Genomic DNA, 15,594 nt, shown 5'->3' on the forward strand with positions numbered 1-15,594 from the left:
CAAGACACTTTACTCTCATAGTGCCTCTCTCCACCCAGGTGTATAAATGGGTACCGGCGAAATAATGCTGGGGGGTTCCCGGCGATGGACTAGCATCCCATCCAGGGGGGAGTAGAAATACTCCTAGCTGCTTAATGCTAAGGAAACCGGGATAAGCTCCGGCAGTATGTGCCACTTTGGCTCGAAGCTGACCTTTTTTTTTTCAGGTGTTCCTTACGCTAATCTTTGCAAACGTAACACGACATTTTTGTTCGTTTGTAACAAAATACTTTTGTCTTCCTTGAAAATGCGATAACATGAAACTTTTGTTTTTTGTTTGTTTTACGGCGGCATCGATGACATTTTTTTAATTTAATTAAGTTACGGTTTAGACTGCACGAAAGACGATTCTCAAAAACTAAAGAAACAAATCTAATCAAAAAACATATTTTTCGACAGGCTTTTTAAAACGCAGTACGGCTAGGATATTTGTTTCCTGGTTATCAGGTGTTCAGGCCGAAAATCCCGGTGCAAGTGTTTGCATACCTAATTACAAAAGCGCTGTGAAAGTCTCAAAATCTAATTTAATCAATTTGCGGTTTTTACTTGGCGCCAAGAAGTCTGCAGGAAGCCTACCGCAAACACACACTACAAGCGATGTTTATGAAAGTTCCAGAAAACAACGTAGATTAATCTGCGCATGCGTTTGGTGTAAATTACGTTGAGTTGTACCACAAGGAGAGCAAAGGGTTTTCTGAAACAAATAAATACGTTTGAGATCTTCATATGAAAGTAACGTAGATGTGCTCCAGGTTTTACCTAGGGGTACGGTCAGGTGCTCCCCACCTCCCCTCACCCCCTCCACAATGAATAATTAATTAATTGATATTAATTAATTAATTGGTGATTAAAAGTTTACACTGTAGCGCTTTAGGGGTTTAGCGGACGACAGCCCCACCAAACCATCACAATAGTGCATTCTGCACTAATAAACACAGACCTTCAGATAATACCGCCTAAAGGCATAAGCGTTGACGTCATCGCTAGAAAAATACAATACATAATTAACTTTGTTAAAATATCGCTTTGATAATAGACCTTGTCACGGTTTTGGACGCCATCTTGACGGGTGGACTACTAACTATGGGGAACCCCTCCTCCCCGCCCCATCTTTAGGGAGAATACATTAGGCGCACAGATGAGCCATGATCTGGCCTCGAACCTGAAGCACAATCAAGGGAGGGGAGGAGGGGAAAACGAGATGGAAAAATTCCTGTTTTGTTTGTACGTGTATTTTAAGTTTCACTACGGTTCATATATTGAAAACCATGTCTAAACCATTAACAAGAGCAAGCACGGATTTGGCAGAAACTTTCAAAGAAGGAGGTGTGGTAGCATTGTGAAAATTTGCCAGACTGGTCCTTAATTTTTCTCTCTCGTCACACTTTAGATGCCATGACAGACACACCAAGTATGGAAAGAGATTCTCTGATAGCGCCAACTGCTGGTTCTCCTTGATCGAAAGCATGTGCACCAGGGAAAAGATCCCAAGTTTTTGTGTTGATGTGGAACCTGGCCATGTAAATTGGTCTTTCTTGCCTGCTAACACACAGTTTTTGTTTCCAGACATGGAGGTTTCAATTGCCATGTTCTCAGATATATCACACATGGTGTTGGCAGTGGCCAGCTGATCTTCAATCCTTCTACGTTTGCAACTTGTCTGATCAGAAAGGTTTTCTTCACTGTTGTCTAAGCTTGATAGTGGGAATGGACTTTTTGGTGATTCCTCCATACCAGCCTCTCCAGTTTCAACCATTTCCATTATGTTGGTATCTGATCGCTTTCTTTCAAGAATACACTGAGTCCCTTCACTTTCCTGGCCATCAAAATTCACTATTTTTCCTGCAGCAAATGCAAGATGGGCTAATGGCATCATTGTTATCCAAACATAAGAGTTTTCTTCCTCCCATCTTGAGATTTCATCAGGAACATGCCTGTCCAGGAACACATCAATAAGTTCATCTATGACAACACAGGTGTCTCTGTCCTGTGTGACCAGAGGAGCTGAACGCATTCTAGCCAGGAACAGACAACAGTAGTACCTGGTAAAGACACATGAACACCACGAATCAATGATGAGAAATTATAAAGTTAAAAAAGTTCTCACTAAATGAGTAGTTAGTGCCTTAAAAAAAGTTCAAAGTTCCATACGTTTCGAGTTCAGCCCTTCATCAGTGGAAAGTCAAGATTTCAGTTAGTGCAAGAAGAGTAAGTGCACCTTTGAACTCAAATAATTTTGGTTTCATGGCCCGGCAAGCCCGCGTTTCGTACTGAAATCTTGACCTTCGTCTGATGAAGGGCTGAGCCCGAAACGTATGGAACTTTGAGCTTTTTTAAAGACACTTACCACTCATTTAGTGAGAACTTTTTTAACTTTGTACTTTTACAAGTGCCATGCAGCACACAGGAATTTATTTTTCCATTTATCACTGAGAAATTATAACCTGACTCACGCCAATGACAAACAAATACACCTTCCCACTCCACTCTTGTAAACAGCAGAAGTTCTACACCCAACTGTTCTCGACACAATAAGAGATCTTTTCAGAAACCTTTACCTGTTAATCACCAAAATGGCTGCCAATTTTGATACCACTTATATGTGATTGAGTGTGAGTTTTATGGCAGTTTAAAGGGTTAGAATATTTTTCATGGGATGAGTTTCCTAAGCAAGCAGACATTCTCTTGGGCAAGAACAAAAATACGAAAAAGAGTTGGAGTTGTAAGTGAAAGTAATTTTTGAGGGATTTCACTTGATCATAAGCGACAGAGAAACTCTTCCAATGACTCTGTCGGTTTGATTTTCACTAGATCGTAAGGCTATGCACTTCTAATTTCAACTCCGATTACTACACCATTAATTATTGAATACCAGTCAATTTTTTTTTTTTTTAATTTTTTTTAAACCGTTTTATTTTTCCCCTTTGTTTCAGATTATGAAAAAAATGGGAGACAATGAAAAATAAAAATCAAACTGGTTTGAAAAATTTTAAACCAAAGATACCAGTAAATTTAAACCACAACATATGTACTGCAGGCCTATTTTTATTCCTGACAAGGTCACATGGGAAAGTTCTGCCGAGGGCCCGTTTAACAGAACCTGCATATCTTCCTACCTCAGGGAAGTAGAGCTATCATCATCATTCAGAAGCCTCTTTGTGATATTTATCATTTTTTCCAGTGCTCCACAATCCACCAGTGGTTGGGCAGATTTGACATTGAATGTGCAGTAAAACATAATATTTGAAGCCACATGGCTTGAATACAGTGAATATCCTTCAAGTTCTGATTGGCACCTGTCTACCAAAAAGAGCAACTTGTCAATCAGCTGTGGCATTTTGGACATTTCCTCCTGGATGTTGGAATCATACTCTGCCAATCTAGAGAAAAAGTAAACACAAAAGAATTTAGACTCAAAATTAAAGTATAAGCGAGTGGTCTGCTGTATGGGTGGGGTGGAGAGAGACACTGCAGGACAAATTGAGTTAACCTCCAGAAAACACAACACTGCAACAACCCTGGCTAGGGCTCAAACCCAAGCTTGTCTTTTGTGCTGATTTTGAAGCCATTCTGACATTGCTTAGTGAAGTTATTCAAAATTGTTGTGTCTCTTTTAGGAGATTGAGACAACGATTTCGAATAACTTCACTAAACGGCGTCAAAAAGGCTTCAAAATCGGCACAAGAGACAAGTACACGACACATTTGAGGTAGAATAAATTTATTTCACATGAGATTGTTATTTACACATTTTTTTTTACAATCAGTTACTTTCCCATACAATTTTCTATTAATATACACAAGCTGTCCCATACACCATGTATGAAGAGTCGAATTTTGAGCCTGTGATATGGCATGGGCTTTTTTGAGGGTTAAATTTTGGCCCAGGGTTTTTTGGGGTTTTGTTGGAAGCCCTAGCAATTTTTTTGGGACTTGATCTTTGCCCCCATTCAATTATCTCCGTCACTTGAAATCTCTAGTACCCCCGGCCCTGGGAATACAAAGCCAGTAATTGACCAAAAGGTAATCAATATGTTAATGGACTATCAGCTGACACATCAATCAAACGCATCAACAGACACTCAGATGTTGATTGTGATTAACTGGGATTTCTGAGCCTCCCAATAGGCACACAAGAGTAAACTTACGCTGCACAGCATCCAATTGCCATTTCATTCACACCAATAGTCATGTTAGCTTCATGTCTGTCAATGTGGCCAGTTTCCTCAAGTGGGGGTGGCTTAAGCAAGAGAGCATCAACTGTCAAGGGAAAGACATCCCTTGACATTAGAAACTTCCGATCCTGAGGTGTCTCACCAAAGTTCCATAAAAAACCCAGACAGCACAACTGGAGAAAGAGTTGGCCATGATTAAAGCTTTGTTTGAGTTGATCTAGAAAAATGGCAGCCCGGGGGGGGGCACTCCCATACATGAGCTATATAGGTATGTGCCGCTGTGAAGGGTATGGTTTTCAAGCAGTTTAGTCTGGGATAGGGTATAGAAATCAGAGAGTTTTGGTCTGGAAAAGGGTAGCATTTGCCGGGAAACTGATCGGTGGTGAAATAAGTCCAGAATAGGAATAGAAACTCAGAAGAGAAAGAGGATTTCCTAAACGTTAATAAAAACATCGCGGCATCGTTGTTGACAGATGGTTTTCCATTAAAACACTGATAGTGATACAGTTCTAAAAAAATGCAAGTCTGGGATAGGGTAGGGATTTTCGGTGTCTAGTCTAGTATAGGGTTGCAAAAATCAGCTGAAAATGGTCTAGTATAGGGTAAGGCCTTCAAATTCCCAGCGGCACACCCCCGCCCAAAAATATACAGGGTGCCCCCCCGGGAAAGGCAGTAAATGCTACTTGTGGAGTCACTCTTCTGTGGGTCAAAATAACAGGAACAAAATTAAGGTTTTTAAGGTCATTATCTAATATTCCCAATGGCCCACTTGATGTTCTAATTTAAGGCCATTGGCCCGAAATAGAACCAACCAAACTTTGCCATTGGTTAATTACCGTATTTTCTCAAATAAACGCCGGGGGCGTTTATTTAAAACTTGGCCTCAGAGACCCGGCGTTTATTTGAAGCCGGCGTTTAATCGGGGTCCGGCGTTTATTTATGAAGTAAAATTTTCAATCATTTTTAAGTTGATTTATTATTTCACATTCTTCGAGACCCATGAACAGTTTGTCGTGGCGGGACGTTGTATCCCTTGGACCCGACCTCAAATTATGTCCGTTTTTCTCATACATACGGCATTACATACGGCCCGTGTATATTGTAATCAGTTTTGTGCAAACAGAACAGCTAGCAACTTGGAACAAGGCGGCCTTGAAGTCCCTATTACTGTTCAATGCGAGATTTCCACCCAGAAAGACTAGAAAGCACAATTTTTGACAAGGCTAAAACAGCTGATAAACAAACGCTAGAGGGATCCTCGCGCTTTTAGCGACAGCGAGCACTACAACAAAAGAAAGAGAGTGCGTAAAAAACAAAAAGAGCATGCCGGAACATTGACTAACATTACTATATTTTCAATTTTGTGTTGTTGTACGTCATAAACCGCAGTTAATGTTACGCCAGACTTATTCGTTAAACATTTATTAAAATAACAAAAGCCGTATACCATATAGTACGCGTCATATCAGTGCTTTTCTAGTGAATATCTTCACTTATTGGATCGACTCAAATAAACGCCGGGACCTCGATTAAACGCCGGGGGCGTTTATTTAAAACTTGGCCTCAGAGACCCGGCGTTTATTTGAAGCCGGCGTTTAATCGGGGTCCGGCGTTTAATCGAGAAAATACGGTACCTTAAGAGGATATACTTTGATTAGATACAGGGGCGGATCCAGGATTTTTCAAAGGGGGAGGTTGTTAACAAATATTTTGTTTACTATCGTATTTAATCGAATAAGCGCCGCAGCGCTTATTAAATTTTTCGCGCCTTAAGTGCGGCGCTTATCTGAGGGCGGTGCTTATTTAAAATTTGGACGCTGTAAAGATCTTATCTTTTACAGTTATTGAAAATAGCATCTTTTGATGGTCAGTATTCATCACCTGCTAAAGAGAGAGGTGGCGCTAGACATATTGTAAGAATGTTGGATAGGAAATTTAATGGTCGAGCGGTAAAACAATCAATTTGAACTGCAAAACATTGCTTTTGACGGAAACAAATTTCCAAGTTTGTCTTTGGGTTGCTTTGTTGTGCTGTTTTTAGTTAAGCCGAATTTCTCAAATAAGCGTCGCATCAGCACTGCGGCCCTTATTCGGGGGCAATGCTTATAAACTTTTTTGTCCCAAATGCGGCGCTTATTCGAGGGCGGCACTTATTCGGGGGCGGGATTATTCGAGTAAATACGGTGTTTTATTTTAGACCCAGGTTTGTTTATGGGAGGGGGTGAATGTTAGGAAATATTTTTACTTAATTTCAGCTAAAGTTTTCAACGATTTGTACACCTTACCCAGTGTCATTGTCGTTATTTTCTACATTTTCATCTGTCATTTTCATGTTTTCTTGTGGATCAAGGGGGGTGGCTAGCCACCTAATTCACCCCCCCCCCTCCTGGATCCACCATTGAGATATAAAAAAGTAGGGTACCCATATTTGTTTGAGAACAGGAAGGCCTTTTATTATATAAACTGCAGTGGTATAGCGAGTGGTAGCAAATGGTGTCACACATGTCAATCTTTCTTCAAACTGTTGTCTACATGTTGTTGATGCAACTTAGAAAAACCCTCCAAGTTGTGAACATTTTAGTTGCCATTGTGACTAGAATTTTGGAACTTGACGACTGAAATAAAATTTCCCATTGGCGACTGGTATGTGCAGCACCAAAGGGTATAGTTTACACCATGATTTTGGTCTGAAATAGGATACAGTTTTTGCACTCTGCTCACTAATTATGATTTTCTTGACGAGACCTTCCCAGGGCTCGCCATGGTATTTGAGCTCATATGCCATGGACCACAAATGTGGTAGCGACATGGCCCGGAATACTGGCAATGCAGGAATTTCGAAACAGTGATAAGTGACATGATAATCACACTGAAATGTGACAGCAACACAATAAACACTAAAAAATAACAGCGAAATCAGAAAGTTGAGCATTTCACAATAGTTAAAAATTTGGCTAGTAGAGCAGGGTTCAAAATAAAATTTCGTTTTTAGCCTGAATTTGTCGGCTTTTTTTGTCAAGGCTCATTTTTTCCCGGCTGTTAGAGAGCTATGAATTTTCAAGGGACACAACCATCTGCATACATGACGTACCCAGATGCATTCTGGGGCGATTTCAAACACAGTCGGCCATTTGCAAGTTTTCCGAAGTGATACAATATTTTACGGCAAAGCAAAAGAATGGATTGGAGCAATGTGACTTCTTTTCTTATTTTGAATGTTTGAGAAGCAAATAAGATCTTCAATATAATTTTCTGGAGGGACACAATACCTGAGAAGGTGGGGCGGCCCGTTATTCATCTTAACACAGAAATGAAGTCGCCACATTGGCGACTAAACCGTAACTGAACCAGAAGTTTTCGTCGACAAAGATGAAATTTTGGCCGCATTAGCAACTATTGAGTCGCTCTTTCTAGCCCTGTAGCTGCTTTATTTTCTGATATGGAATGTCTACTTCAACATTACTGCAACTTTTATTTCAGTTGACCGATCAAGGCATGATATTTTCTATTTCTTCGGTGAAAAGTAGCCGGCAAGTGTCGTCAGAATGCCGGCTACCGCCGACCGCCGGCTGCTATTTTGAACCCTGTAGAGTGCAGCAAATGGCAACCCTGAGTGCTCAGATTCTTGAGTGTGGTAAAGTCGTGTTTACAGCTGGTCAATTTGCCTGGTTGCTGGCCCTGGGAAGGGTCCGGTCTAATCGAGGGTATGGAAATCCATATTTTGGTCTAAAATGGTGGGGGTTTTCAGAAGGCGAGGTACACCCACAGAAATTTTATGTGAGTACCCCCCTCCCCTCTCCACGAAAGTACTGCACACTTCCCACAGTAATGGGGGGGAAAGGGGGGTCTGAACCTCCCGCCTTCCGTTCCTTTTACTCCCACTTCCCGAACCCTTAATTCCCACCTCCCGCCCCTTTCCCTAGCTGTTCTCTCCTGTTTGTTCCATGTCTAGTGCAAAATATAATGAAATGTTACAAAATTTTACTCGGTTTCTCCCGGTTTCCGCCACCTTTAGAAACCCACTTCCCGCCCCTTTTCTCCCGGGCTCCCTTCCCCCTCCACAGTAATGCTGTATTGCAAACTCACCCGTTGAAATCATTCTCCGAATGTTCAACCGTGTACAGTTGCCGTGAAAATTTAAACACCTCCAAGAAAGCTTCAAATCCTCCCTCTTGAACGAAAAAGTGTCTTTGAGCAACGGATCTCAAACACTTCCATGGGTGTAAAAACTGGTCTGCAAGTTTCTGCAGTGTACGACTTACACTGTTTTGTTCATCAGAGAGGTCTTGAAGCCTCTCGAGACTCTCGAGATTTACAACGGGAAGCTGTCTGTTTAGAATTTCGACAATTTCTTGAGCGAAGTTCTTCAGCACATCCAGTAGTTCTCTCATTCCTGGTATGTCCGCTGCAGCAAGAAACTGCAGTTTAAAACAGTCACCCTCACGGAAATACAATCTGCTGAGAGGCATGTCATCGTCTGTTACCGGCTGTCCTTGATGAAACAGTTGTTGATCACAAACTGGTGCTTGAATAGCGTCCTGAATAGCGTACTTTACATCTCTGATGCTTGTGGTATCAAAGTCAGAGACAGTAAGCTTTGTTCTGCCAGTTTCGCTCGTTTCGCTGTTGTCTTCGCAGCTGTAGTCGACGTAAACGTCCATGTTCCTTTCTGATCTTATCGTAGAACTTGTATATGTACGTCACAGGATTTGTATGTGTTTTGTTTCTTATAAGTTTTGAAATACGAATGATGTTCTATTCCTGTGTCGACTAGTGGAATATTTTTCCGCTCATTCTCGACTCCAGAACACTTCTCTTTTGCCTGGAATGTTTTCGGCTTACGTACAAATTACACCCAGCACGCATGCTCTCCAGCGTGATGTTGTCACGCAACTTTAAATCACGCAACCGAGTTTGGTGGGAAATAATGAAAATCTTTCCTTTCCGAGATCCGACCGAGAGGCTTGGATAAATTCGAAAAAATTGGTGTACCTTATTGTAACTTATTTTCGCGGGGCTTAATTTTCGCGATTTTCAAACGTTTTTAAACGTTGTTTCTTTAATGCTTTTATCTCGTATTTTTTGGTCAAATCGCGAAAATTAAGTCCCGCGCTATAATACTTCAGTGATCATGTGACCAATGACGGCTTTTGTAACAGTGAAAAACTTTAAAGCTTTTTGTTTTATGATGATAGGAATGCAAAAAGACAATAATTGCTCCAGTCATTGCTATCTGGTAATTTGTCTGGAGAAGATGGTTAGCTGTCATTCCCTGCAAGCACTTACCTATGTTTTTATAAGCTCAGAACTTGGTCTGGAAAGTTAATCGCTGTAAGAGCGGAGCCAGGTGAGAAAAGCGGTCGATGATATATCTGCTTCAGAGTAATGCTATCTATGAAAACGTCTTTAATACTTGGGGTAACCACGGGTTGGGAAGTGCTGGCCTCGATAGACTGAAGAGTTGTATTGTGAGGGGTCATGGAAGGAGAGGAGGTACTCGAGCGTGTTTGCACGGTTTTGAGATTGGATCAGAAGCAGGATCCAAGCTAACATTTTTAAAGCAAACACAAAATTGGCGGTATCTCAAAAAGGCGAAGTAACAAATCTGAGATTTTTCAAGAACATTAATAATAATAATAATAATAATAATAATAATAATAATAAATAATTTACTTATATTGCGCATTCCCAGGTGAATAAAGATCATTTACAGCGGATTGTTTCAGAAGTATCAGAAGTATAAAAAAACATGCAATTTCAATATATGTTCATTCGGTATAAACGCGTAACAGAAATACATCACCAGGAGCCCATGAGCTCCTGACATCACTCGTTTTCAAACTTTGCTTAATTCACTGTAGCCTTTAGGCAGCGTTTAAATATTGCCAAACGTAATTGCAGGCAACATCGTGACATGCAAAGTAAAGTGCTTAGCGAGAGCCGGAAATACGCCTGCGTTCGCAGGTTATGATACTGCTGTGATTGACAATTTTTTTGCATTCTGATCCTCTCCACGAAAGTACTGCACACTTCCCACAGTAATGGGGGGGAAAGGGGGGTCTGAACCTCCCGCCTTCCGTTCCTTTTACTCCCACTTCCCGAACCCTTAATTCCCACCTCCCGCCCCTTTCCCTAGCTGTTCTCTCCTGTTTGTTCCATGTCTAGTGCAAAATATAATGAAATGTTACAAAATTTTACTCGGTTTCTCCCGGTTTCCGCCACCTTTAGAAACCCACTTCCCGCCCCTTTTCTCCCGGGCTCCCTTCCCCCTCCACAGTAATGCTGTATTGCAAACTCACCCGTTGAAATCATTCTCCGAATGTTCAACCGTGTACAGTTGCCGTGAAAATTTAAACACCTCCAAGAAAGCTTCAAATCCTCCCTCTTGAACGAAAAAGTGTCTTTGAGCAACGGATCTCAAACACTTCCATGGGTGTAAAAACTGGTCTGCAAGTTTCTGCAGTGTACGACTTACACTGTTTTGTTCATCAGAGAGGTCTTGAAGCCTCTCGAGACTCTCGAGATTTACAACGGGAAGCTGTCTGTTTAGAATTTCGACAATTTCTTGAGCGAAGTTCTTCAGCACATCCAGTAGTTCTCTCATTCCTGGTATGTCCGCTGCAGCAAGAAACTGCAGTTTAAAACAGTCACCCTCACGGAAATACAATCTGCTGAGAGGCATGTCATCGTCTGTTACCGGCTGTCCTTGATGAAACAGTTGTTGATCACAAACTGGTGCTTGAATAGCGTCCTGAATAGCGTACTTTACATCTCTGATGCTTGTGGTATCAAAGTCAGAGACAGTAAGCTTTGTTCTGCCAGTTTCGCTCGTTTCGCTGTTGTCTTCGCAGCTGTAGTCGACGTAAACGTCCATGTTCCTTTCTGATCTTATCGTAGAACTTGTATATGTACGTCACAGGATTTGTATGTGTTTTGTTTCTTATAAGTTTTGAAATACGAATGATGTTCTATTCCTGTGTCGACTAGTGGAATATTTTTCCGCTCATTCTCGACTCCAGAACACTTCTCTTTTGCCTGGAATGTTTTCGGCTTACGTACAAATTACACCCAGCACGCATGCTCTCCAGCGTGATGTTGTCACGCAACTTTAAATCACGCAACCGAGTTTGGTGGGAAATAATGAAAATCTTTCCTTTCCGAGATCCGACCGAGAGGCTTGGATAAATTCGAAAAAATTGGTGTACCTTATTGTAACTTATTTTCGCGGGGCTTAATTTTCGCGATTTTCAAACGTTTTTAAACGTTGTTTCTTTAATGCTTTTATCTCGTATTTTTTGGTCAAATCGCGAAAATTAAGTCCCGCGCTATAATACTTCAGTGATCATGTGACCAATGACGGCTTTTGTAACAGTGAAAAACTTTAAAGCTTTTTGTTTTATGATGATAGGAATGCAAAAAGACAATAATTGCTCCAGTCATTGCTATCTGGTAATTTGTCTGGAGAAGATGGTTAGCTGTCATTCCCTGCAAGCACTTACCTATGTTTTTATAAGCTCAGAACTTGGTCTGGAAAGTTAATCGCTGTAAGAGCGGAGCCAGGTGAGAAAAGCGGTCGATGATATATCTGCTTCAGAGTAATGCTATCTATGAAAACGTCTTTAATACTTGGGGTAACCACGGGTTGGGAAGTGCTGGCCTCGATAGACTGAAGAGTTGTATTGTGAGGGGTCATGGAAGGAGAGGAGGTACTCGAGCGTGTTTGCACGGTTTTGAGATTGGATCAGAAGCAGGATCCAAGCTAACATTTTTAAAGCAAACACAAAATTGGCGGTATCTCAAAAAGGCGAAGTAACAAATCTGAGATTTTTCAAGAACATTAATAATAATAATAATAATAATAATAATAATAATAATAATAATAATAATAATAATAATAATAATAATAAATAATTTACTTATATTGCGCATTCCCAGGTGAATAAAGATCATTTACAGCGGATTGTTTCAGAAGTATCAGAAGTATAAAAAAACATGCAATTTCAATATATGTTCATTCGGTATAAACGCGTAACAGAAATACATCACCAGGAGCCCATGAGCTCCTGACATCACTCGTTTTCAAACTTTGCTTAATTCACTGTAGCCTTTAGGCAGCGTTTAAATATTGCCAAACGTAATTGCAGGCAACATCGTGACATGCAAAGTAAAGTGCTTAGCGAGAGCCGGAAATACGCCTGCGTTCGCAGGTTATGATACTGCTGTGATTGACAATTTTTTTGCATTCTGATCGTTCTTGGTGGAAAAAGAAATTTGAAACTTCCGGTTTAAACGGCCCTGTTATAAACGTGGCGCACACGCGTGGTTACTGTCAAGATTTTGGTTGCGGGCCTCTCTTGGACCTCCAATAGGCTTCTTTCGACATATCAAAATTCAGCTTGGTAGCAAGGCCTTAAGGAAACAAACAAAAGACATTTTAAAGCATGTCTATTCATTACTTTTGTCTGCATCCACTAGGCCTCGATACCAAGCTGAATCAGTGAATTTTAATATATCGAAAGAAGCCTATTGCAGCTATTACATACATCACATACAGGACGTTACGTGTACTAGGTGTATAAAGTAGCAAGACCGTCCAAGCCTCAGGTTTACCGCAAGAGAATTGAATAATGCAAAATGTTCAAACATACGCTCATTATAGCCTGCATCGGGGTGTTTTTAGGTCGTCCACAACGCAAGCAAGCTCATTATCGTCGTAAACTGAATCCGTTTTCACTAACTGAAGCCATAGTTAGTAGAGGGAGGCTGGTCTCCCTCTACTAACTATGCTGAAGCCAAGTGGCGATCTTTTAATTTTGTCAGTGGCACTAAAGTCGAATAAAGTGACGCTTATACCACGTCAAATAACTAATAATTTCCTCCAAGTTAGAATATAAAGCTTGGTTGAATTCTACCGGCAAGCCAGAAACGCAAAAGACATTGAGAAGATGCAAGAAAGGATCCTCTCTTGGAAAATCGACATGACTCGTATTTTGCATCGCGTAGCATCAGCAATAGCTATAAAAGGCGCGTTTAGAGAATAATAATTACATCAACATTTAAAACGGTGTGAAGTGCCCATATAGCCGAAATAAAGTTATCAAACGGGAGGCTCCTTCAATCTTTGCGAGACGGCTCGTGATTTACAAGCTTTTCTCGTTACTTATTTTCGCGGGAACTTAATTTTGTGAAAATAGAACGGGCATATTTCGCGGTTATATATCTGTAAATGGCCTCATGCCTCATGTCGTACGGAGAACAAATTAATTTTAAAAATCTGGGCCAATTGAATGTTGGCAAAGCGTCAAAGCATTTGCAGGTCACACAACTGGTAAAGTATCTGCCAGTATCCGTGTGGAGTTTTCCTCATGGTGCCTTATGCAAGTGCATCAGTTTGTGATTTTTGAATTCCACACTTGAATTTTGGTATCTGGCCGCCTGCTTCGAGCAGCTAAAAGGTACACTGTTGGGAAAAAAAAAGGATGAGAGGAGAAAGGAAAAAAAAAAAACAGAAAGAGAAAGAAACGCCGATTTTTTTTCCTAAATTAGTTTTAAGACCCTGGCAAATCCCTCCAGTTTCTTGAGGTTCGCTTACCTTCTTCTCTTTCAGGTAGTCGTTTAGAACAGTTCAAAGCTCACAGACAAGTTATTTCAGAGGCAAGTCCTTTCTTCGAAAAGGTGCTGAGCAGCGACATGAAAGAGTCTAAAGAAGGAGTTGTTCGGCTGGAGATGTTTTCCGAGACTGTTATGGGGAATACACTAGCTGGAGTTTATTTTCACCGGTAATGTTCAGATATTGACTGAAGACAATGCCCGAGACCTGGTTGTTATGGCCGACTATTTGTTTTTTCAGGACCTAAAAACTCTTGCTGCTGGAGTTTTACTACATAGGCTGAATGTTTTCAATTGTTTTTCAAGTTACTACTTTTCCGGAAGATTTTAATGCGAAGAACTTTTTTTGTTCAAGACGCAAAAATCCATCCTTGCAAATTTCAGTGCCGTATCCGCAGCCAACCGAATAGAGGTTTTGAATATGTCGAGCAGAGAAATTGAAATGTTTATTTCAAGCGACGAAATAAATGTAAACGCGGAGGATGATGTTTTTAACATCATTCAATCGTGGATTGATCGCGACAAAAGCAAGCGAAAGAAACATTTTACCGAGTTATTTCGTCACGTTTGACTGGTTTATGTATCGCGTGATTTTCTATGCAAGGATATCGTGACAAATGATCTCGTGAGAGACAGTGAAGGGTGTTTGGATCTTGTGGAGGACGCGGTGAAGTTGATTGAGTCTAAAGAGACATTTGTTATAGTAAAATAGAAATCTCTAAAGAAATTTCGTGTGACTGTGTAGCGCATATAACTAGTGAATTTAAAATGATAATTAAAATGAAAAATGAAAAATGCGCTTGATGGTAGTATATTGTTTCCATACGTTTCGGGGCTACTGCCCCTTCTTCAGTGGAAAATGTGAAATGCCACATTTTCCACTGAAGAAGGGGCAGTAGCCCCGAAACGTATGGAAACAATATACTACCATCAAGCGCATTTTTCATTTTTCATTTTAATTATCATTTTAAATTCATTTGTTATAGTAGTTTGTTACAAGGGTCATAATATATAGGTTATTCACCAGCCGGGAGGTCCGTATTGGGAAAAACTGTGCCCGAGGTCTTGGATACCGCCCTTGGCCGCATGCCGAGGGCGGTTCCAAGACCGAGGGCACAGTTTTTCCCAAAACAGACCGACCTAGGCTGGTGAATAACGTTTTTATTTTTTTTCCTACTTTATTTGTTTTTAAAAGAAACCTAGAAAGATTGTGTCACAAACTTCTTTGTTTGTGTACGCGCATCATTTCAATGTTGAGTCAATCGACGAATTAGCAAGAGTGTAAACTGCTGTTTGTTATTTAATTCGAAATAAAATAGCCTCACTTAAATGAACCGCTTAAATGATTGTATTCTCGACGAAATTTAGTAAGCGTATTTTCTATGGCATGGTATAAAATAGTTACACAACACTTTCTCGTGGTAAACAATGGATGGAATATCCCACTAGTCACTTGTATTTTCTTGTTGTACACACTCGCCTAAAGGCTCGTGTGTATACCGAGAAAATACATGTGAATTGGGTGATATTCCATCCATAGTATACCACTCGAAAGCGTTGCATAATTTAATAGTATGTATTTAACGAATTTATAAATTCTGCGTTGATTCCCAGCAGAATTTCTTTGTGATAAACAGTCAGCGAAAGTGAAACTGAATGAAATGCGTAGTTTGGCCGTACGGCACAATATTGATAGAATTATTTTGACTGTTTTTAGTAAAGGAATCTCATTTTCTTAAATGAAGGCAACTAGTGTTTTGTTTTGGCAAAAA

At 40.5% G+C, this 15,594-nt stretch overlaps 1 protein-coding gene across 1 annotated transcript; it reads right to left on the bottom strand.

The window, feature by feature from the left end:
• Window positions 1–1,247: 1,247 nt before the first annotated feature.
• On the bottom strand, window positions 1,248–11,241 carry LOC144633533 (uncharacterized). The gene is made up of 6 exons (XM_078492382.1): window positions 10,513–11,241; window positions 8,300–8,908; window positions 4,870–4,912; window positions 4,187–4,467; window positions 3,156–3,419; window positions 1,248–2,081 (listed from the first exon to the last, which is right to left on the bottom strand). The coding sequence occupies exons 1-6, from the start codon at window positions 11,085–11,087 to the stop codon at window positions 1,292–1,294; spliced, it is 2,562 nt and encodes an 853-aa protein (XP_078348508.1). The 5' UTR covers window positions 11,088–11,241; the 3' UTR covers window positions 1,248–1,291.
• Window positions 11,242–15,594: the final 4,353 nt, after the last annotated feature.

The sequence above is a fragment of the Oculina patagonica genome, chromosome 12 (genome assembly GCF_052425735.1).
Source record: "Oculina patagonica isolate OP01 chromosome 12, crgOcupat, whole genome shotgun sequence".
Classification (NCBI taxonomy): domain Eukaryota; kingdom Metazoa; phylum Cnidaria; class Anthozoa; order Scleractinia; family Oculinidae; genus Oculina; species Oculina patagonica.

What these genes read in the sequence shown, in the direction of transcription:
- LOC144633533 (XM_078492382.1), bottom strand. Translation starts at nt 11,087, where the DNA reads ATGGACGTTTACGTCGACTACAGCTGCGAAGACAACAGCGAAACGAGC. An exon ending in TCGGAGAATGATTTCAACGG is followed by an intron (nt 8,909 to 10,512) that starts GTGAGTTTGCAA and finishes CCTGTGACGTAC; the next exon opens with ATATACAAGTTCTACGATAA. An exon ending in GATAGCTCTACTTCCCTGAG is followed by an intron (nt 2,082 to 3,155) that starts GTAGGAAGATAT and finishes TGTCTTTACCAG; the next exon opens with GTACTACTGTTGTCTGTTCC.